The sequence below is a fragment of the Astatotilapia calliptera genome, chromosome 3, assembly GCF_900246225.1.
Source record: "Astatotilapia calliptera chromosome 3, fAstCal1.2, whole genome shotgun sequence".
Taxonomy (NCBI): domain Eukaryota; kingdom Metazoa; phylum Chordata; class Actinopteri; order Cichliformes; family Cichlidae; genus Astatotilapia; species Astatotilapia calliptera.
The window spans coordinates 29,846,449-29,874,227 of NC_039304.1; the positions used below are offsets into that span (position 1 = coordinate 29,846,449).

The 27,779-nt window shown below is 37.9% G+C and overlaps 1 protein-coding gene and 3 long non-coding RNA genes across 4 annotated transcripts; all 4 read right to left on the reverse strand.

The window, feature by feature from the left end:
- Positions 1-386: 386 nt before the first annotated feature.
- LOC113019209 (uncharacterized) lies at positions 387-695 on the reverse strand. Its single transcript, XR_003271980.1, has 2 exons — positions 639-695; positions 387-557 (listed from the first exon to the last, which is right to left on the reverse strand). It is a non-coding gene; the product is annotated as an uncharacterized LOC113019209 (long non-coding RNA).
- Positions 696-11,674: 10,979 nt separating this feature from the next.
- Positions 11,675-15,645, reverse strand: LOC113014164 (uncharacterized). Its single transcript, XM_026155520.1, has 8 exons — positions 15,570-15,645; positions 14,003-14,308; positions 12,900-13,169; positions 12,721-12,825; positions 12,622-12,637; positions 11,998-12,065; positions 11,823-11,873; positions 11,675-11,709 (listed from the first exon to the last, which is right to left on the reverse strand). Exons 1-8 carry the CDS (start codon positions 15,607-15,609, stop codon positions 11,675-11,677), a joined length of 891 nt encoding a protein of 296 aa, XP_026011305.1. The 5' UTR covers positions 15,610-15,645.
- A 1,995-nt stretch (positions 15,646-17,640) lies between these two features.
- LOC113019206 (uncharacterized) lies at positions 17,641-19,888 on the reverse strand. The gene is made up of 3 exons (XR_003271977.1): positions 19,825-19,888; positions 19,664-19,714; positions 17,641-17,797 (listed from the first exon to the last, which is right to left on the reverse strand). It is a non-coding gene; the product is annotated as an uncharacterized LOC113019206 (long non-coding RNA).
- A 6,978-nt stretch (positions 19,889-26,866) lies between these two features.
- Positions 26,867-27,404, reverse strand: LOC113019207 (uncharacterized). The gene is made up of 3 exons (XR_003271978.1): positions 27,325-27,404; positions 27,170-27,220; positions 26,867-27,067 (listed from the first exon to the last, which is right to left on the reverse strand). It is a non-coding gene; the product is annotated as an uncharacterized LOC113019207 (long non-coding RNA).
- Between the last annotated feature and the right edge of the window lie 375 nt (positions 27,405-27,779).

Sequence of the window (27,779 nt, forward strand, 5' to 3'; positions counted from 1 at the left end):
AACACCCAATACATATCATTATATAATAACAACAACAACAACGGATTGCATTTATATAGCACTTTTCACAAAGCCCTAATGAGAGAAAGTCAAATATCACACTTGCACTTTACATAATAAGGTTGATCTATTGTATTTTTAGCTTCAGATGAGTGTACGTTAAAGGTGAGTGCATCTTAACTGCAGCTAAGCAGCCAAAGCCTGATCTCCCACAGGCAACAAAGGCACTGGTAAGCAGTTAGGGTTGTATCACAACCCATAGATAAGAATTGCTGCCTTTGGACAATTTTCTACTTTAGTGTCAGCTTTGCGGTAAAACATAAGCACTCAAAGAAAGAGCCTGTGTGTCACAACGGGACTGAACGGACTCACGCGCAGGCTCTAGGTCTTGAAAGCACAAGAGTCTTTATTATGATGCACCAGGTGATTATTTACAAAAGTGAGGGGAAAGCCGGGCTCCGGGGGTCCACACACGAACGGGAAAGACACGCACACTCTCCGTCCACTCCTCCTCACACTCCACTCACTCGGGTAACACAGGGGTAGGTCCAGGGAATCTGTACACAGAGACACGAATGGGTAGTTAGGTAAATCGCTATGAAACACTTCTGAAGTCATTGAGCTGGGGTTACACTAACGAGGGTCGGCAACGGTCCAGCGACGAGAAACACAGGGCTGCCATCTTATAAAGGAGCTGGATCACTCGTGATGAGCCACAGGTGCGTGGGCCAAGGGCAGGAGCCCGCAGGTAAGCTCCGCCCAGGCAGAGGGAGGAGGGAAAAAGGGGAAAGGAGAGAGCAGGAAAAAAATAAAAAAAGGAATACAAAACATATGTAGCCGTACTGAGCCGACCGGGTAGGCACAGGGACCCTGACAGTGTGTGAGTGTGATAAAAAAAGCCCAGAAGCGATCACAGCTAATGCAATGATTGCAACAAAATCTGTCATTTAGCTGTCCGTTTGACATAATGGCCGTTCATGAAACAGAGCAATCCACCTTAAAAGTTTCCAGAAGCCTTTCAGTAAATCCCCCCCCCCCCTATATTTGATTCAGTCTGACATTAGTTTATGTTGTTATTTGACTAATGTGTGGAAACTTGCCACCATAACTGTGGTTACACAACTACAGAAAAATGTCACAGCTCAGTCATATCTGTGAACTCGGGTCCTCTAAACTTAAAGTAATAGTGAGCTAATAAGATTGCGTCTTTAAATGAGTATAATTATGAAAACGCTAAAATACTTGGCAACTGTAAGATTGCAACTATGTAGCAGTGATGACTTAGGGCTGATTGCACAGACAGCTACAGTGCTTTTCTCGTATTATGATTCTGATCAGTTGGATTATTTTTATATAGTGTTAGTGCATAACAGCAGTCACCTCCATGTGCTTTAAACTGCAAAGCAAAAACCTTAACAATATAAGAGAGAAAACTTCAGCAGAACCAAACACAAACACAGGGGCAAGGGCATGAAATGTGAAAACAAAACAGAAGTGGAAGCAAGAGTCAAAGTCAATTTGATTTAAATAGCACATTTAAAACAACACATGTTGACCAAGGTGTTGTACAATAAAAGAAATACAAACGTAGGGAGACATGATACAAGTTAGGAGAAAGGATAATAAAATTAGAAGATTTGAGTAAGAAGTAAGATAAATGAAAGTAATACAAACTCATTCTGATTTAAAAGTCATGGAGTAAAAGTGGGTTTTCAGACGGGTTTTAAAACTGTCCAATGTTGGGGAGGTCCTGATTTGAAGTGAAGTGGAACAATTTAGGAGCAGTTACAGCAAAGGCCCAATCTCCTCTGTGCAAGGCGTTAGTTAAGTAAGTGTAAAGACAAAGATAGGAAGTTAAATGACAGAAAATGCACAAGGAAAGGTAATTACCAAAATAAAACAAGAAGCCAAAAACTCAGAAAAAGGAAAGAAAAAGTTGTGGAAACAGAAGAACGGAACAAAATAAATACAAGGGAGGAAATCAGTGAAACAGACCTGGAGAGAAACTCAAATATTAATCGACACCCAACAGAAAGCCACATGCATTATTATACGTGTATAGAAAGTTACTCTTTATGATTCTGTATGAAGGCTTTTGCTAAACCGTATGTATATATCAATACAATAAACATAGTTTTAAGACATTTTACAATTTTTGTACTATAATCAGAAATAAGATGGACTAATATTGTCATGAGGGGGGTCTTTATTAAGAACCTGAAACTGTGTAGCTGCTGCAGTGTCTCTTTGGCCAGCACCACTGTGGTTTTCCTGGTGTCACGTGTTCATGTGAAGCAGAGAGAGCTTACCGACAATGACTGAAACTCACAGTGTGGTGTTCACAGTGGTCTCTTCACGTATGTGCACGCCATGAAGTTGAACGTCTTTTAATTTAAATTTTTTCTTGTTTACTTCAAGGAAAATGATCTCTCTGTAAACACACTGCTGATGAAACAAAAAAAGTTTTGATGTTTCCTGTTTAAAGCGTAGCAACACAAACTGTGTGTAACACCTCCCACATCTATGCTACTGACGATCAGCCACTGATGTTACTTCTCTGTAGATCAACATCTTTATGAGTTGTGAGCGACATTGTTTTCACATGTAATCACAAAAAAACATCTGAGCTTCAGTTTCATACTTTTAAATAAATCCAGTGTTTAGGTTACTTGTGTCAGACCTCGCATATCTTTCTCTTATAAGAAAATAAAATCAGAAAAAAATAAAACTAGCATCATTAATTTTTTTTGAAACTACAAATAGTCTGGTTTGATGATGTTAACAGCAGCTTTATGGCTGGAAACATTTGGTTAACAGATCCGCAGACAGATATTTCACTGGTGGTTTACCGGTATAACTTTGTACCAAGTAGAATTTTGTAGCTGCACTGACTGCATAGTCAGTTAAGATTAGGCTGGAGTTTATCACCATTACCACCATTATGTTTAAGATTTTAATTTTTAATAATATGTCTTTAGATGGCTGACAGCCTCATAGGCTGAACTGACTTGGAATGATCCTGGGAGAAGACATGTTTTCCTTTGGAGTTGTAGAGCTACGCGGGGCTGTGACCCCTTATGAAAAACAGAGGAGCTTTTTATAAATCGTCGAAGATGTCTGCTGTAAAATCATTTTACCCAGGAAAAAGGACAGTTCAAAGGAATTATTCAAAACCCCAAATTACCATGACATTGTTCACTATGATGAAACTTCTGATGTCAACTGTAGCATCAAGTAGTTCAGACATGTTTGTTCAAAGACAGTTACTGTGTACGCTCAGATGAGTCTGACCACGTCTAAATGTACTGAGGCCTCTTAGCCGCTTTGAGATATTACACAGTTTCCTGTTTTCTGAGATATGGTGAGGGGAATTGGATGACACAGTTGCTTTTTAAAGAAGTGATCATACCATAAATACTCCCTTTCCCTTCTCCATCACGTCATTTTCTATTTATTTCAAGCATTTCCCACTAGTTTGTGTATAGGATCAACTGAGCTGGTCAGCCTTTGAGGAAAATAACTGGTGAAAACCTGAAGTGTAACAGATGTGTGGTTAGTGACATTTCAAAACAAGAAGTGATACAGTACTGGTAAAGTGAGGCCGAACAATGACTCATTCAAGAAACAGAACCAACACAGGACACCCTTAAGGGCACTCCCTGAAATATTTACTGGAAAGATCTTCAGCACAAACCCGATGAGTTCAAAAGTTTGTAACAATGTTACAATAAAGTTTCCACCAAGTTAGAATTCAGAGTTGCATGAACACTGCTACAAATAATGACATAGATATTACAATACAAAGCACATTTGTCCTCTAATATTACATATTTAAACGCAGTGAAGTTGTACACTTGACTCTTGCAAACCACCATAAAAATGGAGCAGAAAGCAAAACCACAGAGCCCCACCACGTGGCTAAAAATGGTAACCAGCAAAAGTGATACCAGTGCCTTTAACCTTTGGCAATACACTCTTCTTCACACACACACACACACACACACACACACACACACACACACACACACACACACACACACACACACACACACACACACACAAACACTGAGTTGAGCATGCCTGTGTGTGTGTTTGTGATTAGTGTACATAGACCTGTTACAAACTGTTAACTAACAAAGTTTATCACATATCAACTCAGATGCTGACTGTAGTTCATTCATTCAAACCTTCAGACATTTCAACCGCAGTTAAAAATACTTACCTGCATTAACAGACACATGAGGTCATTGGTAGCTCAAGCTCATGGGAAACAAAGTCTCTGTGATACCAGGTAAATCGTGTGATAGTTTTAATGTTTAGCTTCTTCTGTTTTATATTTTCAAATCAAGTTTGAATCATAATTATGTTTACTTAAGATAGCCGCTAGCTGTTTGCAGATACACAGGAAACCAACTAGGACACTGTTGGTCAGCGTTAGCGGGTGCATTTCATGCTAATATTTCCTCTTGCAGAGACATCGTCCCACAGCAGCACCACTTACATACTTTAAGCAACACTGTTTAAAGAGTCTGTTAATGCATTTTTGTCTGGAAAAATTTGTGCCACCATAATTTAGCATGTCAGAAATCTTGCTTTCTATATGTGTGATGGAAAAACTATCAATATCAGAAAGTGCACCAGAGAATACAAAAGAATAAGATGAGCATGGCTTTAGGTCTGCCTTAAAAAATAATGTTTTTAATCCAAATTGAATTACTTTAAATCCATCATTCAATCACTAATGAATACTAAGTTATTAACCCTTACAATCTCTAGCCATACATTATCCAGCATCTTCAGGGCCACTCATTAGTTCAGAACTGTCACCACAGCCGTCACCTACTGTTCTTTAAAAAGGATCATATAAAATAGTCTTTTTGTCTGTGAAATATTTAATACAAAATTAAGATTTTGGCATAATGATTTCTTTGTTATTATACTCTATACTCAGAACTCAATAGGGAGAATAAGTCATGCTTAGTATCTATATTGACATGGACAAGGTAATGTGTTAGGAATGAAAGGCCACATGGTTTAATGATAATTAGGCCACTGTTGTGAAGTCTGTTTCAAATCCACACAGTGGGCTGCTGGATGTCATTCTGTAAGAATCTGACGGTGCTCATCCTGTTCTTCCTTGCACAAAGATGCAGATAGTCCTGCTGATGGGTTAAGGATCTCGTACAGCCCAGTCCAGCTCTCCTAGAGTAGCTGCCTGTCTCCTGGAATCTCCTCCAGGCCCTTGAGACTGTGCTGGCAGACACAGCAAACTTTCTAGCAATGGCACATATTGATGTGCTATCCTTGATGAGTTGGACTATTTGTGCAGCCTCTGTAGTATCCAGATATTGCCACATACTACCAGTAATGAGACTGACCACAGTCAAATTCAAAAATAGTGAAAAACAGCCAGAAAAGGTGAGGAGGGAAAAATGGCCTCCACTGTAAAACCATACCTGTTTAACAAACAAACAAGCTTTTATTTTGTTACATACAGTATCATATGTAGTGAAATGTTCTTGTGTCCATGCTGGAGATGTAGCTGCGGCGTTCCACTGCCTTTTTTTAAGCATGAAGGGTCTAGACAGGACCCTTACTGGGTGGGACTGAACTTGCGACTCCTGCTCCAAAGATGTGTCATGTTACCACTACACTTTCCAGCTGTTTTGGGACTTGTCTCATTGTTGCCCCTCTACTGCATCTATTATTGATTGATTTCATCGATGCCAACGCTGAGTCTAATTAAAGGGTCGAGACGTGGTGGTGTTAGACATTGCAACAGCCTGTCCGGTGTACAAATTAGCCTTTGTGCACATGGTTGCAGAATTTTCACTGACACTAAAGTGCAGTCACTTCTTCTTCTTTTCTTCCCAACACTAAATTGTTGTGTTTCTGGTCAACATTGTGTGAACGGGACTGTTTTCATGGTTCCTCTATAAGAGATGTGCTGCTGTGATAAACACACACTTTGAGTCTGCAAACTGGACAAACACTTCGCAACTGTTATTTTTGTGTGCCAGCTATATTTGAGGTCACACCAACAATGTAAAATTAGACGTGGGGCTTTTGTTCATGTCAGTTTCTCACAAACATACTGTGACACCAAAAGTATAACAGAAAAAGCAGCACCTTTTCTCCTACCGTTTGTGTTTCCACATTATTGCAATTATATTTGCCCAGTTAGATTTGAATATATGTGATTATATTGTCGAACACAAAAACCTATTACATTTTCATGCTTACTAAAATGTTTTTGTAATTGTCCTCTCAGACTCTGTTTTTTTTTTTTTTTTTAAATCACTCTACTCACATACAGCTTGCCTTGCATACTAGGCAAGCTGCTGATAACAAACGGTGATCAGGAGGAAGAAGATGGCATCCGTCTATAGCATGCATCATTGACAGCTAGAGCCAGTGGCGGTCCTAGTCTGTTTGGCGCCCTGGGCGAACACTCCCCCCCCCCCCCCCGTGTTTGTTCGTGTTTTTTGTTTTGTTTTTATTTTGTTTTATTTTGCGAGTTGGTTATTAGATGCTGCTCCAGCCACCCTGAGACTCCCCCGCCGCCCGCCCTCTCCTTCCTGTGCCACAAGCAGCAGGCGCACCTCGCAAACGGAGGGCGCCCTTACTCCCAGCAAATGGGCGATAGAAAACCGATCGGTGCCTATGACATCCCCAATATGCGCTGGCTGATGTCGGGGCAGCATGAGTACCGTGATGCCCGATGCCCGTGATGCCGCCCGGGGCAACCGCCCATGTCGCCTGTATCAAAAACCGCTACTGGCTAGAGGAAGGGGCTGACAACAAGTGTACCAGAGGCACTGATGCTCTGATCATCCCACCAAAGGAAAAGGCCCTAAGCAGCATATTCACAGAGGCAGGAGTCTACCTGCAGCCTGTGACAAGTTACCCTTGAAACAGTAGTGATGGGATTTCCGGCTCTTTTTAGAGAACCGGCTCTTCTGGTTGTTTTGTTGCTTTAATTAATTTATTATTAACAATAATATAAAATTATGCACAAAAGGCATTACTAATGTTAAAAAAGTGGTTTTATTTATATATGTTTATATATACATATAAACCTCTGTCAGTGTGCCCCAGGGCAGCTGTGGCTACAATGTAGCTTGCCATCACCAGTGTGTGAATGGGTGGATGACAGGTTGTGTAAAGTGCTTTGGGGTCCGTAGGGACTAGAAACGTGCTATACAAATACACGCCATTTACCATTTTTTTTTATAAATATATGTGGTGGCCCCCAGAGACAAAGCACGTACAAACTCCAAAACACATTTCTAGTGTTAACTGAACTTCCAAAACAGAGCTACCTAGATCACTTAAATTACACAATTGAAAGCATATGTGTATTGTTTGTGTATTTATACACAGGCACTCATATATATTCAAATAATTTAAAAAAATGTTCATTTACCTGTTACTACCATGCACCAAATCCGGTCGTTGGTACTTGCTGGCTTGTATAGCCACGAGGTAACAAAAGCTCAACACTGCGCCCAGCATCCTGGAGCACTTCTGTTGTCTTTTGTACATGTTTTGGAGTTCGTACGTGCTTTGTCTCTAGCAGCCACCGCAAATATACTTTTATTTATTCACTCCACATAAAATGTAATAAATAAATCATATAATACAAAAACCAACTATTTACATTTCAACTTTTAACTATTTAAATTTTCACCTTTTAAACAAATTTAAAATGAAACAACACAAAACACTGCAAACCACAACACAATTAAATATAAATTGAAATAAAAAAAGAACATGCACATTCTCTGTCATATGGATCTGCATGAAAAAACTTTCTGAATCCTTTGTCATCCGCAACTGAAAATAGTTGTGGATGATTACTATACCTTTCTAATGTGACGTTGTTGTCCCTGGCTCTCTTTCTCTCTCTCTCCCTCCCACTCTGTTCCTGTGCTACTGAGTGTAACTACCGCCCCTCCCCCTCTGCCCAGCGCAAAGCACAAGGCTAATAAGAGTAAATTACACAGATTATGAAGATCTTACATGTAAAAACCACTGTACGTTCCTTAACAAAAACTTGTCCTAGATCAGTACTTTTTAAATAGATGTGATTAGTGACATGCAGACATTGATGCTGATTTATTTGTTTAATTGGAAAACTAAATCCAGCAAAGTCACAAATTGTACTCAGTAACCAGTTGTACCCAGACAACGATGGAGTCACAGAGCAGGGCAGGGTCACTCTGCCCCCTCCTGGAACAGTTGTGCTATTGCCACTCAATTTGGTTCAGCTGCTGTTCAGCTTTCAACAACGACACAACAAAGAAACCATCAGAACCAAACCAATTTACGCAAATAGATTGAAATAAAAGTGGTAAATATTTGTATTTATACTTATTCAGTTACATGTGTAGGTATTTCAAAAAACTAATAAAGTTTGAACATGATGGGAAAAAAAGTATATTTTCCAAAGTGGCAAAAACTTTTCTAAATTCTTGGTATATACCTGGTCCACCTTATTCCCAGGCAAGCAACAGTCAAATATCCTATTGTAAAGTGTCCTTGGGTGACCTGAAAGGCACTCATAAATAAAAATTTATTATTATTATTATTATTATTATTATTATTATTATTATTATTATTATTATTATTATTATTATTATAAGTAGTACTCAGTGTTGTGGAAGTATCAAGTCTCAAGGAAAGGTGCAGTAATACTACACTGCTGTGTACACCAAAATCACATATTTCAAAGTAAAACTCAATAAAACAACATTATTTATATCACTGTGCTTATATGAAAATTAAATAGATTAATCAATTAATTAATGCATTTATTTAAAAAAGTGCTACTGGAATAATAACATAAAATTGTTACAACTGCACACTTTGTTGCTTCAAATAGTGATCTGAAAAATGGTTCCCCATCACATGTTGGAAAATCCAAGACTTTTTCCTAAAGATCAAAAAAACAAAACCCAGTTAGCCTGAATGATGATAGCGGACCCAGGTCAATATTAACTCAGGAAAAGTCTCTGGATTTAACATAGCATAGCAGTAATTTACAGCTGGGAAGTTAATAGAGTTGAACCTGATGATCATGATCCTTCACCATGCAGATTGCATTCTGGCGTCTTGCACCATCAACTCAGCTCAGTAAGTGGCAGTGACACCAACTTATTTTAGCTTTAATTGCAGAAGAAGAAGAAAATAAGAAGAAAGCGAAGAAGAGCTGTAAATGCAGTAGTTATTGTCTTCAGCGCCCTCTGCTGGGTCAGTAATGATCACATAAGAATGCATAAAAAGAAAACCCATCTGTTTGAAAGCCACAAATGTCAGCACACACTTTGTGTCATGCTTGATTGACGATGTTAATTACATTAAGACTGATAGAGGGAAAATAAGTTATTTAGTGTAAAAGTCTTGAACCACCTCTCATTTGTGTATATCGTGATAAGAAAATAGGTGCAGTGATTCATTTAAACATGTTCAAACATACAAAGTAATAGTGTATATAAGACAAAAAGAGAGGTTTTAAAATTCTATCATTTTTTACCATCTTTTAGATACATTCAGTATTGGGGTCCCCCCTTTTCCTACAAACATACATCAGGAGTCAGGGGGGTTATTGTGCCTAAGAAATTACTCAGTTACGATGAACACATTTTCAGACCCATGTACAATGCAGGAAGGTTCATAATTCTAATTTACATTTCCAGCACATGTTGTCCTTCATCACTTTTATTCTATGTAATCTCAGGGTATGATAGTGTCTGTGTAACCCCCCTCTCACCTCTCTAACATACTTTCTACAGTCTGCCAAAATCCCCTGCCAATTTGCTTGTCCTATGTTTATTCTCAGATCTTTTTTTCCATTTTGTCCATTTTTGTCTCCTATGATAGAAACCAAATCATGCGTGGCATAATGCAGACACCCAGAGTCTATTATAGATAAGATGTATTGTATAAGCTGTATAAGGGCTCTGAAGCTGTGGGATTTGGTTTCTCAACAGGACCCTGACCTGTGAAGAGAATATTTCTGTGGCAGCCTTGTTGCATTCTGTTTAAGAGTGTTCTTACTTTTCACAGGGTTTTATGGTAAAAATGGCCTGTATTTGTATAGCGCTTTTACTAGTCCCTATGGACCGCAAAGCGCTTTACACTACATCCAGTCATGCACACATTAACACACTGGTGATGGCAAGCTATATTGTAGCCACAGCCACCCTGGGGCACACTGACAGAGGCGAGGCTGCCGGACACTGGAGCCACTGGGCCCTCAGACCGCCACCAGTAGGCAATGGGTGAAGTGTCTTGCCCAAGGACACAACGACAGAGACTGTCAGAGCCGGGGCTCGAACTGGCAACCTACAAGACGAACTCCCAACTCTTGAGCCGTGATATTCTTTCCCTTCTTATCAGAGACATCAAGATCATTTGTTACTTTAATGGACTGCCTAATCTCCAAGAATCTGTGTAGATCTTAGGTTTAAAAGTTATGTGGTGACCATAAATATGCTGAAGAATGTCTCGCTTCCAGACTGTTTTTATGTTTTAATGCCAACTTTCAGAAATGTCAGTCTCACTCTTTTAGTGTGCTGATCTATGTATTTTTTTTTATCTGAAATGATTTTCTGTTTGAGGACCACATGTTTGATGGTTTTGAGCAGCATCATCCTACTTTCATGTTTCATTCTAAAAAACAATTTCACTTCAATTTCAGGTTGAAGCTGAAATGACAAAATAAATGTTCAGTTTAATGCACTTTTAGCAACTATATATTATTAAATATTGAATTAAATATGAACAGATTAAATTATTAAATAACAAACACTATATGTCATAAGTGCTAATATATGTGGAAAACTGGTATGCCACTCTGGTCGAGTTCAGAGCTACAAAAGTAGATACTCATGTTAGTTTATGTGGGTTACCCACATGTTTATAAAAAGAAGACAAACTTACATAATTTGTAAAGGTTTACAGAAATTTACATTTTAAACATTATAGTTTTCACTAGTTTTGTTAACAGTGGATTTTAACTAAATAAGCAGTCAAACGGACAGATGTGAGCAAATGACAGAAAAGTTTTTTGTTTTTTTTTCAATTTATTGTTTCCTCTCAGAGATTCATAAGATAATTCAAACCAGGTCATATGAAACAGACAGGCTTACATGCAACTTTATACATTAAAAATGGTGTTATACCTTCAATGTTACAATGAGCTGTTTGTAATTATCCTCTTAAATCATCCAGTTTAATTAAAAAAAAAAATAGTGGTCTTTACAGTGGAAGCTAATCAAAAGCTGTTTTCTTGTATGTGTGTCAGTGTTGAAGGTATACTTGCACATACACCACTATATTGGACACTGATGTGTCTCTCCATACCCTACAACCCACTAGTTGTTTAATGTACTATAGATGTATGACGTGTTACATTGTAATTATTGTTTTTTAACCCCTTCATGCATGAATTATGACAACCTCATTTAAGATTTGTTTCTTAAGTATTTTTATGCATCTTTTCATGCCTAAAGATGCATAAAAATACATAAGAAACAAACCCTGATTGAGGTTGTCATAATTCGTGCATGAAGGGGTTAAATAGGATGATTTGATATAATAATTGATAAAATAATTACATTTAAAATAAGGCACCCAAAAAATACCACAGACATGCAGAACTGCAGCTCGTCTAGTCTGATTTGATGCACTGTATTTGTGATCCACCTGAAATACAGTAAGAATAGTTTAAGAATAGTTTAAGAATGTCACAAATGAAATTCTTGAAATCGAAGAGTTACTATTTATTACTTTGATGGCTCATCATTGTCATACTGTACTTGGTCCAGCATCTTCAGCTCCTCTAACTGTCTCATAAACACAACGATCACCTGCAAGTTAATAACAGTTCAGTCAAAGTCACAATAATTAACATCTCCAAATGATCTAACATTGAATAATTCCTGAAGAATATAATATGACTGATGAAAGCAAGTAAACAGTGTTAGACCTGACCGTGGGAAAGAGCCGAGTACACATGCTGTTGATTTTCTTCCTGGATGATTGTTTCAGACTGTGTGAGCCTGAAATAATTAAAATATTTTCTTATTAGTAGAATAAAAGTATTTTTTAAAATTCCTGCTGTTAATGAGTTTCAGCAACTGTAACGTCTGTGTTGGAGACGGTGTGGAGCGTGGACCCACGTGCAAACATAAGGCCGAGCTGCATTGAAAAACAATACAGAAACCTGAAACACAAAACCTTGAACTGGGAAAGAGAAACCCGAGACCTGAAAAAAACAAAAACAAAAAAACTGGGACTTGGGAGGTAAGAAGAAAGAGGAGAACAGAGGACTAAATAGACACAGATAATGAGGGGATGGGAAACAGGAGGGAACACAGATATGAGAACATAACTGAGTCGATGTGACACATGGTACACAGGAGAGGCACAGCATCAAAGCCTAAAGACTAGAAATCACAATCCTAAAGATAACTTATAGGGAGCTAGAAATACAGAAGCCTATACCATGAAACACACAAAATCAAAGAATATGAGCTAAAAAGAAACAAACAAAAAAAAAACAACACACCAGAAACACAAACACCGGGGCCCCAAACCCAGGACCATGATACCAACCTTTTGTGACACAGACCTGTAAAAAACAAAACAGAAAGTATTATGAGATTCGGAGATTAGGAGAGCAGTTTTAATAGTAGCATTAACAAGAAATCTTACCCTTTGACTTTATGCAGTAAAGCAGAAAGAGCAACAGTAGAGTGATCAATACACCAGTAAACAGCCCAGCAATGAACATGAGAAGAGAAAAAGAAGAGCTGCACTCTGAAATCACAAACAGTAATAATTACTTATATAAGCAGAACATGTATTCACAACCTCAGTTACTCTCCACATACCTGTTTCTTTTCTGTGTGAATGATCTTTGCTGCACTTCACAGTTTGAAATGCAGACTTCTCACTGACATGATTGGAAACTGTGCAGGTGACATTGGTCTCTCCATCCTGCCTGATGATGTATTGTTGCCTGGGACCAGTTAGTGTTTGTTTTCCTACAGTCCAGTTGTAGCTGACATCACCAGTTGTGCTGCACTCCAGCAGAACTTTACATGATTCATTTGAGGGAATCCAGGTAGAACTGATTTTTATGTCAGGCTTAGCTATGGGCTCTAATGAGAAAACAGAAGGAGAGAGAGTCTGTGTCAGAGCTTAAAGTATATGTGGAGTTCTGAAAATGTATTATATAAAATATAAAATAATATATATAACTAACATTACAACAACAAATTCAGATAAGTACTTTTAACTGCTTTTCCAGTTGGTAACATCTGGTCTAAAAAATGCAAAAAACAAAAAACCTCAAAAACAAACCAAATTGTATAAACTAAATACTTTAAAGACAGTGAAATTAAATGGCATTAATAAGCTCAGACTTTTTTCTTCCAGTTAAAAGACGCACTGGAGCATTTTGCACAACCTTCAGATGCCTAATGGACGCATCACTAGCATCACAATAAAGGACATTGACAAGAATAAAGTCAAATCAAGAACAATGATGGGTGAGGGTTATGATGAGCAAAAGCAAGTAGGATTTGCTATTTGAGCAAATATCTAAATGATTTCATCTTCATCTTAATTTTCAAGTTACTAAAAAATCTGGGAAACACACAATAACAGATGTGCAGTAAAAAGAACAACAACAAAAAACTGAGGTTGATTAACCATTACAAACTGTTGCATTGTATTTCACACGGATTAGTATCAATAAACAGAAATGTGGATATAAAGTTCAAAATATAAAATAAAGTCATTTAATTAGTATTTTACACAATACGTATTCAACATTAACACATTAAGGTGACTGTGAAAGCACAGAAAACACAAGTTAATCAATAAAGTAATCAGAGGAAAGAAAGTTTGAAAAAGAGCTACTGGGGTTTCTTTTCATTAGGATGCTTTTAGAATTAAAACAAACAAGCAAAAAAAAAAAAATGTCTCTTACCGTGAACTTGCAGAGTGATGGTGACTGAAGGCCTTTGCTCATCATTCACCTCTGAGACAAAAGTGAAATCACCAGAATCTTGAAGAGTCAGTTTTCTCACTGTTAAAGGAAAGGCTTCAGGGTTCAGCTCTGATCTGTCCTTAAATGGAGATTTTTCAAAAACACCCACATCTTTGTCTGCAACATTTATTCCTCCATATCTCCACGTTGCCACGGTCACACCTTCAGTTGGTAAGCCTGATGAAAGCTCCACAGTATCGCCAACGTTTTTATGAATGACGCGTTTTCCACTGGAAGTCTTCACATCTGCAAATATATAGAAACATATCTTTGTGACAGTCCACTGTTTGAGTTAGAAGTGTGAGTGAGAAAAAAACTGGCCAAACTGCCTATAACCTTATCCTCCAGTTATAGTATCGAAAGTGCGTTTCTTAAAGCAAAAACAAAAAAACACACAATTAAAAAAAGGAAAAAAGTATACTTATAGAATGAAAACAACAACTTATGTCAAATAACATTTATGATATAAATGACCTGGCATAACTAAAATTCAAATATGGCAAAAAATATTACACAATATGGCTCTACTAATGATTTTTTTAATGTTGCTACTTCTATATGGTCAACAAATAACTAATAATCTTGTAACTTTTGGATAAATAGCACAACAAATGAATAAAAAAGAAACAAAAAAAAAACACACCATAGAAAATAAACAAATTGAAGTTATGGAAATTAAACTTTCAGGAAAGGATTAGAAAAACATGTGTCTGTTAAACTCAATTGTTCATTAATAGCAGATACTTATAACAACATATACTTTAACAAAACAACAGTCTATGTGATGATCAAAGCTATAGTGTTTTGAAAGAAGAAAAAAAATGGTGAAACCAGAGAATTCATGGGCAAAGGTTACAGCTGCCCTCTGTGCTGTGAGCTCAGCACTTTTTGCAAGTGCTGCTGCAACTGGTGGAGATAATCAGGAAATGCTTCTGTTGCTAGTGTCATGTCTGACTCACAGCTTTTTTGATAGCACTATAATCAGTTACATTGTCCTTTCTAATGAATACATGTTGTATTTTTTTCTTTTTTTTCTTTTAAAATATTTTATTTTTATCTCTACTCTAAACAGAAGAGAACCAACACTTAGATCCAGATGTCTGCAAAAACACGTCCACATCCCCATTCCTGTCAAAACAATTACTGCATAGAATTGTACTGTATGAGAAGCACTATAAGCTTATAAGCATGTAAAAAAGTATATCATACAACAAACACTGAAAAAAAAAATCAGGAAGTAACAGCAGCAGAAGGGGCGATCAGTCCTTTAGTTCCTTTAATTAGATTATAAAAATTAACATGTTATACTTTAAAGCCACTACTGCATTTAGAAACTCAACAACAAAAATACACTCCAAGGCTCTTCCCAGGAAGACACATCACTTCTCTTCCACTTCGCAAGAGAAGTGCTCCTGACCTCCAGGTACTCTTGTTTGCCTCATTTTAGAATTAATGAGGCAAACAAATACAACACGCCACAGAGATCTGAAAGCACAGGTGTACTTACAGTAGAGGCAGACCCAGAGCAGCAGCACAATGCTGTGCATGAAGTAGCTACGATAGCAAAACCAACCACCAACCGTCGCTGTGGAAAGAGGGACGAGGTCTGTTTCCTTCTGTCAAACTGTGCTTTCACATGTAAGCACAGAAAAAACAACTGAGAGTGTTGAGTGGGGGAAGTTTCTATTAACACAGAAACAGACAAATCCGTCATTTACTTTATCAGAGATGTGAAAGTAACAGAGTTTAGAGTAACTATATATTAACAATTCAGCAGGAAGCATTAAACCCCAGTGACTGCTGAATATCCAACAGCACAGCTTTGTATATACTGCATGTACATACTGAGAATCACAGTGTGCAAAAGTGGATGAGAATAGATAAGATAAGAGGGATAAAAATGACTCGGATGGACAAGTGTGTGTGAATATCCTTTCCCCTGAAACAAGGGCACGGTTGTGCATGAAGAATAACAAAACATGCATGTGTTCTTGTTTTCTGCAGTCTGTGTCTGTGCTTGCATGATGAGACTTTTAATAGTGTAGGTTGTGGTTCGTGTGGGGACTTAACACAGGAAGAAGTAAACTATCCATCAGCCTGCTCAAGACACATTTTAAAGATGATGTTCTAACTGTGCTGACCTTCTGATCTCAGTATCTGCAGCTAAATGACCAAAAATCACATTCAAAAATACAGGAACTCCTCTGTGCAAAAGCTATGCTATTTGTTCTACCAGGAATATATATTGTTAGGTCTGTGTCACCAACAAATTACAAAAAGAAAATACAAACCAGTAAATAAGCTTCCTGGGGCTTTAGCTTTAATTATTAATCATTTTAATAATCCTATTGCGCTTTTTCTTAATTTGTTCTACTAACAATAACACAAACACACCAGAAGACAAATGGCGATCAGGAGGAACAAGAGATGACTGCCCACAGCATGCATCACTAACAGATAGAGGAAGTGGTTCATAACAACAGCATAAATATACCTGAGGCACAGAGGCTGTGTCCATGATACCAAAAGACACATAAGCAGCATATCATCAGAGGCAGGAGTCTACCTGCCTGTTAGAGGGATGGGTGAAAAATGCAAGTTGAGGGTTATATTGAAGAGTAAATGTATAAAATGGGGTAAGGACCCGATGCAGGATTCAGAATAAAGTGACAAACTGTAATCGTTTCATTTTATGTTCTTCTTCTTATTATTTTTTATTAAATTTTAATTTTATTTATTCCTTCTTTTTCAACTTTTCAAGAGGCTAAAGCGTGCCTGGACTATTGAAACTTCCACCAAGCAGGTCCCACATCGCCCCCTGGTGGTTTGACTGTCCCTTCTTGTGTCAGTATATTTCTGGGTTTTCCTGTTGAACACATTCATGGTAATCATATTTTTTGTCTCTTTCTGGGAAAATGCAACTACATTTACTATGACAGGTATTTCAGCTTCTTTTATTCATCTTTAAAATGACCACATTTTTTCTTCTGAACCAGTTCAAGTTAGTAATTGTTTCCTAACAGCCATCTTGGATTCAAGTGATGGTTTTAAAATGTTTCTGAACAAAACCCTGCACACATTTCTTTTTTCTTGGTATCAGTTTTGCTTAAGGTTTATGTATTGTTAATATTAATGCATAAACAAATACATGAGTACCTAAACTTTGGTTCTGCAAAGTTTGGCATCATGTTGTTTGTACAGCTGAATGCATTTCATTTATCTTCTTGTGGGTGTCTCCTGGTTCATTTTACATTCACAGATAACATGATTAAATAGCATCAGTGTCAATGAATTATCAAGTCTCAAAGAAAAGTGCAGAAATTCTGCACTTCAGATTCAGTACAGGTGGTAACTGGCTTCAGATAAGTTGAAATAACACTCCTCTGTGCTGTGCTTAATCAGTCAATTAATGTATTTATTAAAGAAAGTGCTACTGGACTAATAGCAAGAAGTCATTATTTTACACTATTTGTTGTTTCAAATACAGATGTGAAAAGTGTTTAAACATCACATGTCACAAAAATCCTTTAAAAAAAAAAAGAATTAAAAACAAAACAAAACAAATAACAGTTTCCTGGTGATGTTTGAATCCCTGTCTAACATGGCTAAATCTCTTCCTTCTCCTTCCTTTCCAGCTGAACGTGGCTCCTTTAGATCAGATCGCTGTGATTCATCATCTTCTATGCCCTGCTGGTTTTGCTGTTTGCTTTCTGTGAGTAGGTTTGGCTTCAATTTCTGTGAAGTAGAAATAAAATTAAACTAAAAAAACAAACACAATAAAAGTTAAGAAAACAAGAAAGGTGTTGCCACAGCATATATGATGAAAAATAATAAAATAATTCTCCAGGAAAATCAACAGCCTAGCAGAATATGTGCCACATTGTTAAACACTTTAATGTTAAAATGTGGCTGCATTATAAATGACACCAGTTGACAATCTGATGAGACAGCATGGCATATTTATTTTTTATAGGACTGATGTTCATGAAAATCTCCAGGCAAGACTGCAGCTGTGACACAAGTTTGTATTTGTATTTGTTAAAGGTAAATATCTACCAGGGTGTTATTGTATTTGCTCTTTCATACATGTTTGAAAAAAGTTTGAAGTAATTTGATTAGAAACATTGATGCAAAGCTGGATAATATTCAGAAGAGTGAGTGATCTAGAGTTGCATAGATTCAGCAAGGTTTTTTCCCATTTTGCAGAGATTTTGCTTTTTTATTAATATGACAGCATCACACAGTTGCTGTAGATTTTTCAGCTCAACCACATCCCAAAGTAGTCTAGTACTACGTGCTAAATCTAAGCAGTGTATACATGTAGCTGATGCGTTTAGTTATGTGGACACAAGACTGATGGTATGTATTTGCTGCAACGAGACCTCTTTCTCAAATATTTATTTATGTTTCTTGTAATTGAAGGGCAGTTTCATTGCTGCTACTCACAGCGTTCTACTGGTTTTCATATATATGTTTGAAAACGTAGTAATTTAATTGTAAGTAATTTGACAGAAGACAGAAATGAAATGCTCGGCAGTAGTCAGGAAAGTGAGTTGTGACTAACAAAGTACAAAACGTTTTGATGAGGTGTTACATTCCGATAAGAAATGCATTGATGCAATACAAAATATCTTCAGCAGTGAAGTAAGCATAGAAAGACCTGTGTGCACAAAAACAATGGGGAAGTCTAATGTGGGTAGGGAAAATACATTACCTAAGTGCAGTACTGTCATTGTCCTGAGTCTGACGAGTCAGTGTTTTGTGTTTCCTTATATTTTTGTATGTGCTTGTTTATTCTGTTTTATCCTTTAAGGTTTGCTATTTGTTAGGGTTTTGTTCTGTGTCTGCCTTCTCCCACTTCTCTGTGTTCCCTCTGTCTGTCTATGGCAGGGGTGGGCAACTCCAGGCCTCGAGGGCCGGTGTCCCTGCAGGTTTTAGATGTGTCCTTGAACCAACACAGCTGATTTAAATGGCTAAATTAGCTCCTGAAGTTCTCCAGAGGCCTGGTAACAAACTAATCATGTGATTCAGGTATGTTGACCCAAGATGAGATCTAAAACCTGCGGGACACGAGCCCTTGGGAACTGGAATTGCCCACCCCTGGTCTAGGTGTCACACGGTCTGCTTGTGAATCTGTCTGTTTAACTCAGTGTCTTGTCAAGTTCTTTGTGTCTGCGAATTTCCTGTTTTATTCTGAAAGTCTCTTTCTCATGTGAATGTGTTTAGTGTACGTTTCTCCTGTCCCGTCAGCTCTGATTTCTCCCAGGTGTGTTGCCCTCCTGTCTCTCATCCCCTTGATTACTGCTGTGTGTATTTAAGCCCTGTGTGTTCTCCTGCCTGTTGCTGGTTCGTCTGCGTTCATATCCTCCGGCTCCCTGAGTGATTTCCCTGCGTCTCTCTGTTCCTCTCCACGTTCGGTTATCACTTCAGGTTTGCTTTTTAGTTTTCCCAGTTTAGATTCTCCGTTCTGTTTCTTGCCTCCCCTCCCTTAATAAAGTCTCCTCACTTCAGAAGTACCTGCGTTTTGGGTCCTTAAATAATTCCACGACACGTACTGCAGAACCTCATATCACCTCATATCACATCATTGTCATACTGTACCTGGTCCAGCATCTTCATGGCCTCTCATTGTCTCATAAACACAAAGATCACCTGCAAGTTGGCAACAGTTGAGTCAAAAATCATAATAAAGTGTAAATGGTCTAACATTTAATCATTCTTTAACAGTGTAATGTGACTGATTTAACAGTGTTAGACCTGACCGTGGGAAAGAGCCGAGTACACATGTTGCTGACTTTCCTCCTGGTTGATTGTTTCAGACTGTGTAACACTGAAATTATCAAAATACATGAATATTCCTGCAATGGAAGTATGTTATTATCAGTAGACCAAAAGTATTTTTGTACATTACAGCTGTTGATTAGCTGCACCAACCTGTTGCAACACAGATCTGTAAAAAAATAGATAAATAATAATTTTGCATATTATTTGCATTTGTATATTAAAAACATATTTTACCAATGAACATGATACGAGAAGAAGGGCTTTACTTTGCAATAATAAACAGTAATCATAGTTCAGAGTTTCTTACCTGCATGTCTTTTATTGCAGAGACAAACACCCACAGCTGCACTGAATATAATGACAAGTATCAAACATCCACCAGCTGCACCCAGGAAAAGGATCAAGCATTTTTCTGAAAATGATCACACTGTTCTTTAACAGCAGCTCATAATTAAAAAAAAATATCAGCATATCATCAGCATAATATAAATACATCAGCTCTCTTCCACAGTTTCTACCACATCATTGCTGATCTTTATTATAAGCATTTAAAGAAACATCAAAAGAAAGAAAGAATAAATATGCACACTGGACATACCTGTTTCTTGCTGTGTACTGTTGCTGCACTTCACTGTTTGAAATGCAGACTTCTCACTGACATGATTGGAAACTGTGCAGGTGACATTGGTCTCTCCATCCTGCTCTCCCTGATGATGTATTGTTGTCTGGGACCAGTTAGTGTTTGTTTTCTTACAGTCCACTTGTAGCTGACATCACCAGTTGTGCTGCACTCCAGCAGAACTTTACATGATTCATTTGAGGGAATCCAGGTAGAATTGATTTTTATGACAGGCTGTTTAGTTATGGGCTCTAATGAGAAAAAAGAGGACAGAAGGAGACAGTGATAAGTAGTTTAGCAGGACAATAGTCTAGACAATTCCATATATATTGCTTCATATATTTCATGTCTTCAATATGTATCTTATGGTCACAATTTTTTAGCTATCCTTCTCCCACCAACGATGTCGAGATCCAACTTTATTAGATCCGATTAAAATCAAGGCACTAAAAAAGACTAGAATTCTTGGAACAGAGTTTAATACATTGAATCATATGAACAGCAGGAAAAATACATGCATACATCTAGCAAGAGAGTTACATAGCAGAAAGCAAGCAAAGCTAAACCCCGGGGTGTACAGCCTTAAGCACAGACAGCAGAGTAACAGAGTAGAAGTAGTAGTAAAAAAAGTGCTGGGGTGTCATCTGTATCCCCGCCCCTTGCTGCTGGATAACTTTCCCACCTGTCCTCCAGCCAAACACAGCTGCAGGGTCAGGTAGCAGCCAAGGTCCTGGCCAGTGGCCAGTCAGGACTCTGGCTACCCTTTAGCTTTGGCTTATCACAATAGGTCACAGGTGTCAAACTCCAGGCCTCGAGGGCGGGTGTCCTGCAGGTTTTAGATGTGTCCTTGATTCAACACAGCTGATTTAAATGGCTAAATGACATCCTCAACATATCTTGAAGTTCTGCAGTGGCCTGGTAATGAACTAATCATGTGATTCAGGTGTGTTGACAGAGTCCCCTCGAGGCCTGGAGTTTGGCACCCCTGCAATAGGTCGTGACACGGTAAAACATCGCACATTAATCCTAATTATTAAATCTTACACAGTGAGTGGCACAATCTTTTAATATAGAATCTTATAACTACATTAAAAACTTAAGTGTAGATTCATAGTGTGTGTGTGTGTGTGATTATATCGTATGATACTGAAATCGTGATGTTTTCAGGATCTCTGTTTAGTGTTACTGTTTTGGTTGTGCTGCATGAAAGACTTGGGGGAGGTTAGTTACCGGAGCTGGAGAGTGAGTTATTCAGGAGAACTCTCCCCTTACATTAACTGCCCTGTTACTGTACCATCTTAATAAACCATGTGCTTAAGACTCTACGTGAAAGTTGAAATATATATGTTCAGTACAGATAAATATATAGTGTATATAGTTATATAGAGTCACACATAAATCCACCACAATCTACAATGTAATAATAATATTACATATACATTTATATTTATATAGTATCTTACCATGAACTTGCAGAGTGATGATGACTGAATCCCTCTGTTTCTCTTTTGTTGCTGAGACAAAAATGAAATCACCAGAATCTTGAAGAGTCAGTTTTCTCACTGTTAAAGTAAAGTTTTCCAGGTTTAGCTCTGATCTGTCCTTAAATGGAGATCTTTTAGAAACACCCATATTGTTTTCAATGTGTTTGTCTGCAATTATTAGTTCTCCATATTTCCATGTTGCCGCAGTCACCCCTTCAGTTGGTAAGCCTGATGAAAGCTCCACAGTATCTCCAACTTTTTTATAAATAACATGTTTTCCACTGGAAGTCTCCACATCTGAAAAAAAATATACAAATACCAAGTATAATATTTATGAAAAGTAAGTGAAGAAAAACAAGACCAAATTGCCCCCAACCTTATTCTTTTGTCTAAAAATGCTAAAATACCAGATTTGGATAATTTAAAAAAAAATGTATCACAGAATGAGGAAAATATGTCAGGTGCCAAAAATTTAAACAGGTAACTGAATAATATGCCACCAATATCATTAATTTTATGTTGCTGTTACTAGATGGAAAAACAATAATAATGGAAAAACACAGAATTATAAAAAAAATGTTGCTGTTAAAAAGTAAGTGTTCGTTCAAAGCGGTTACAATATTAAATACAATACCTTTGATTAGTAGTTTAGCAGCATTTTGTAATGTTTACGCTCAATGGAAGAAAAGCAACACTTGGATCCACTCATATATTTCTGTTAAATTTCTAGAATGTCCAACTCTCTCCATTACTATCAAAGGAAGTTATATATTTATACAGTTATAAATATGTGATGAAGCATACCATCTAACCAGCACTTAAAAATATACAAGAAGCAAGAGAAAGATAAAGAATTATAAATCCTGAAGTTGGTTTGATTTGATTTCCAAACAGAAGCAGCAGGATCTCTGTTGATGTAGCAAAGATGCAAAACCACTTGTAAGTGCAAGTGGATGAAAGTTATAAATACTCAAGCAGAGAGAACAGACCTGTAACAAACTTTTTTAATTAAGAGAAAACTTTGACCTTCAGAATAATTAGGGGTTGATAACATGACATTCTTTAAATATTTCTTTAATATTAATGCACATGTTATTATTATAGCTTTAAAGCCTCAGCTGCATTTATTAATGCTGCATTTGGAAACACACATAAGAAATACACCGCAAGCCTCTTCCAAGTAAGACACGTCACTTCTCAAGAGGAGAAGCACTTTTGACCTAAGTACTCTACCATAACCATGTATCAGCATTAAATACAACAAGTTTTACAAAATACATGCATCACAAAGAACAGAAAGCACAGGTGTACTTACAGTGGAGGCAGACCCAGAGGAGTAGCACAATGCTGTGTACGAAGTAGCTACGATAACAAAGTCGACCCCCAACCATCGCTGTGGGGAGAGGAACGACGTCTGTTTCCTATTCTCATATATCAAGCTCTGCCTTCACAAGGAAGCACAGAAAAAAATAAATAACCGAGAGCGGGTGAGGTTTCAGTCTAAATAGAAGCAGAAGAAACGGTCATAAGCTGGCCTGATGTACACAGATCAGCTATAAAATATTAAAACAAAAAGTTAAACAAAAAATATTTTTAGCATATACCATTGCCTGTTTTTACTATGTCACAGAAAGCGGCCTAAATGTTCAGGACCACTACAAAATGCTACTTACATCTAATAGCAATCCTTGGCCCCAATTACTAGTCAGTCCAACTCTGCATTAACATTACAGTTCCTGTGTTTACTGGTACAAGCAGCTGTGTCGGAGGTCAGAGTTTCTATCTAATTGTATTTCAGCAGGAAGGACATTTATGTGAGTGCTGGGCCAAGCTTCATTCACTATTCACTCCTGCATGTCCGACATAGAGGGCAGTATGGATCCAGTAGATTAACCCATCAAGTTTGCCAAGTGAGTGTGTTTATTAGTTTGAATTGGACTTAAACATTTTAAAAAACACCAACTTTGCTCTGTAATGCAAGAGGAATCATCAAGCACTGGCTACAGCTGACATGTTTCATATCATTCCTATTTTTTATTTTTTTTACAGGAAGTGATTTTGGTCTAAAGTGATACTAGTGAAACTTTGTCCAGTATATCAGTAAACATTTAAAAAGCCCTGCTAAGCATTGCTTTCTCATTCTCAATATGTAAAGGAAAGCAATGCATATTTTCTTGTTATGTCTGCAGTGTTTCTGATCTTGCTTGCATGATAAGGCTTTTAATAGCACAAAGCTTAACCAGACTTTGTGGCTTGGGTGGGGACTTGGAATACAAGGAAGTAAACGACAAACAAACAACATTATTTCTATGCAGCGTGACATGATATTGCTGAAGTTATTGTTTTAAAAATAAGATTAGGACTATTTGTATATAATACACTCAACAAAAATATAAACGCAACACCTTTGTTACTGCTCCCATTCCCCATGGGATGGACGTAGAGACCTAAAATTCATTCCAGATACACAATATAACCATCCCTCCCAAACAGTGGTCACAAATCAGTCCAAATGTGTGGTAGTGGGCACATCTGCCATATTGAGATAATCCATCCCACCTCACAGGTGTGCCACATCAGGATGCTGATCTGACATCATGAGTAGTGCACAGGTGTACCTCAGACTGCCCACAACAAAAGGCCACCCTGGAATGTGCAGTTTTGTCTCACAGCAAAATGCCACAGATGCCACAAGCAATGAGGGAGCGTGCAATTGGCATGCTGACAGCAGGAATGTCAACCAGATCTGTCGCCCGTGCATTGAATGTTCATTTCTCAACCATAAGCCGTCTCCACAGGCGTTTCAGAGAATATGGCAGCACATCCAACCGGCCTCACAACCGCAGACCTCGTGTAACCACACCAGCCCAGGACCTCCACATCCAGCAGGTTCACCTCCAAGATCGTCTGAGACCAGCCACCCAGACAGCTGCTGGAACAATTGGTTTGCACAACCAAACAATTTCTGCACAAACTGTCAGAAACCGTCTCAGGGACGCTCAACTGCATGCCCGTCGTCCTCATCGGGGTCTTGACCTGACTCCAGCTCGTCGCCGTAACAGACTTGTGTGGGCAAATGCTCACATTCGATGGCGTCTGGCACGTTGGAGAGGTGTGCGCTTCACGGATGAATCATGGTTCACATTGTTCAGGGCAGATGGCAGCTGAGAATGTCCCAGTTCTTGCATGGCCAGCATACTCACCGGACATGTCACCCATTGAGCAAGTTCGGGATGTGCTTGACCGGCGTATACGACAGCGTGTACCAGTTCCCACGAATATCCAACAACCTCGCACAGCCATTGAAGTGGAGTGGACCAACATTCCACAGGCCACAATTGACAATCTGATAGACTCCATGCGACGATGTGTTGCACTGCATGAGGCAAATGGTGGTCACACCAGATACTGACCGGTTCTGGGTCCCCAGATCCCCAATAGCGCAAAAAAACTGCACATTCCAGGGTGGCCTTTTGTTGTGGGCAGTCTGAGGTACACCTGTGCACTACTCATGATGTCAGATCAGCATCCTGATGTGGCACACCTGTGAGGTGGGATGGATTATCTCAATATAGCAGATGTGCCCACTACCACACATTTGGACTGATTTGTGACCACTGTTTGGGAGGGATGGTTATATTGTGTATCTGGAATGAATTTTAGGTCTCTACGTCCATCCCATGGGGAATGGGAGCAGTATTTTTGTTGAGTGTATGTAGGAACTCCTGTTTGTAAAAAAACAAAACAAAAAATGTATTCTTATTTGTCTGCCAACATTACATATTGTTACAACTTTGCACCGTCATGCAAGAGGAATAATCAGACACTGGATGCTGCTGACATGTTTGTTGTGAATGAACTCAGTTCTACCACTGCACTTTGTCTGTTTAAACTGATGCCTTAACATTGTCTAACTGCTGCTTCCTCATAGCTCAGTAAACTAGCTGCAGAAGTGACAAACTAACAGTACATGACTAATAGCAAAAATGTATCTACAATATTATATGAATCATCTGATTAAAACATCACACTTCCGCAGCTGATCCGACACATTATTGTGTCCTCAGAAACAATTCCATTTTTTTTAATGTCTATTATGTTTTATTCAACTTCTGTGTTTTATTGAATTTCCATTGTGTTTCATATGCTTCTGTTGCACTTTTCTGTTTTTTTTATTTTTCTATTTGTCTTCTTAAATTTCAGTCTGTTTGACCCTGGCTCCCTTGAAGTCTGGCTCCTCTGAACCAAAATATAAATATATGAAGTGTTACTGAAGACCTCTGCACTGTACTGTATTATATAAAAATAAATATAGGAAATATGTATTAACTATTACCTATTAATATCTATATAGTATTTTATCAAGGGTAAATAATATATTCGAATAGAATAGATCTTTATTGTCAATGTTACAAGAATAATGAAACACAGTTTGGCATTTCTCTGTTAGCAGCATGTAGATTTTTACATTAAAATTCCTTTAGAATAAGAGAAAAAAAAGACTTAAAGTTTGAGAGGTATCTACACAGGGAATATATATAATAACGTAAGTATCTACACAGATATGTACAAGTTATATATGTAATAAAGGAGCACATGCAATATAAGGTGCAATGTGATCAGTGGTAGTGCACTTTGAGTTCTTCACACAAAACTTTTTGCAAACAACATTCCTTCCTCTAGTCTTACTAGTCTAGTCCTAATCGGTAGGACTAGAGGAAGGAATGTTGTTTGCAAAAAAAAATTATGAAATTATGTAAATGTACATAAATATTAACAGCACAGTTAATCTTCAATCCGGGTAGAGAGGGGGTGGTGGAAATAATGCACACCACAGTAGAAAAAAAACCCAAATCAGTTTCTCACCATCAGCATTTGTGTAGAAGCGTGCACTGAGAACTAAAACAAAGACTGGAATCTCATCAGACAGGTTTATTAAACATTTCCAACTTAGACAAAAGCAGAGATCAGATAATACATTTCTTATTCATAAATGACTTGCCAAACATAATATAGGCATTTACAATCCTGAAAAAATAAATTTCAGAACATGTTCTTGGACATCTTAAATGTTGCAGCTCGTCTAGTCTGATTTGATGCACTGTATTTGTGATCCAGCTGAAATACAGTGAGAATAGTTTAAGAATGTCACTACTGAATTGCATGAAATCTCAGAGTTTTCATTTATTACTTTCATGACTCATCATTGTCATACTTTACCTGGTCCAGCGTCTTCAGATCCTCTAACTGTCTCATAAATACAACGATCACCTGCAAGTTAATAACAGTTAACAACATTAAATGATCTAACGTTTAATCATTCTTTAAGAGTTTAATGTGACCAATCAGAGCACGTAAACAGTGTTAGACCTGACCGTGGGAAAGAGCCGAGTACACATGTTGTTGATTTTCTTCCTGGTTGATTGTTTCAGAGAGTGTGAGCCTGAAATAAGTAAAATATTTTATTATTAGTAGAATAAAAGTATTTATTATATAATACAGCTGTTGATGAATGTCAGCAACTGTCGCATCTGCTGTGGCAGATGGCATGGAGTGGAGAGAGCGTGGACCCAAATGCAAACAATGTAGATTGAGAGGAATGTTAAGAGAAAGCAAAGAGACACTGACTGGAGACTGTGATAAACTAATGGAAACCTAAACTGTTTCAGTTCAGCGTTCAATACAATCCTCGCCTCACAACTCATCAGGACACTGACAGACCTGGGCATCAGTTCCCTCATCTGCAAATGGTTACTGGACTTCCTGACCAACCGCCCCCAACATGTCCAGGTGGATAACCACTGCTCATCTACAATCACAATGAACACCG

What these genes read in the sequence shown, in the direction of transcription:
- LOC113014164 (XM_026155520.1), bottom strand. Translation starts at nt 15,609, where the DNA reads ATGCACAGCATTGTGCTGCTGCTCTGGGTCTGCCTCTACT. An exon ending in CATCACTCTGCAAGTTCACG is followed by an intron (nt 13,170 to 14,002) that starts GTAAGAGACATT and finishes TTTTCTCATTAG; the next exon opens with AGCCCATAGCTAAGCCTGAC. An exon ending in AGCTGAAGATGCTGGACCAA is followed by an intron (nt 11,710 to 11,822) that starts GTACAGTATGAC and finishes ACTGTATTTCAG; the next exon opens with GTGGATCACAAATACAGTGC.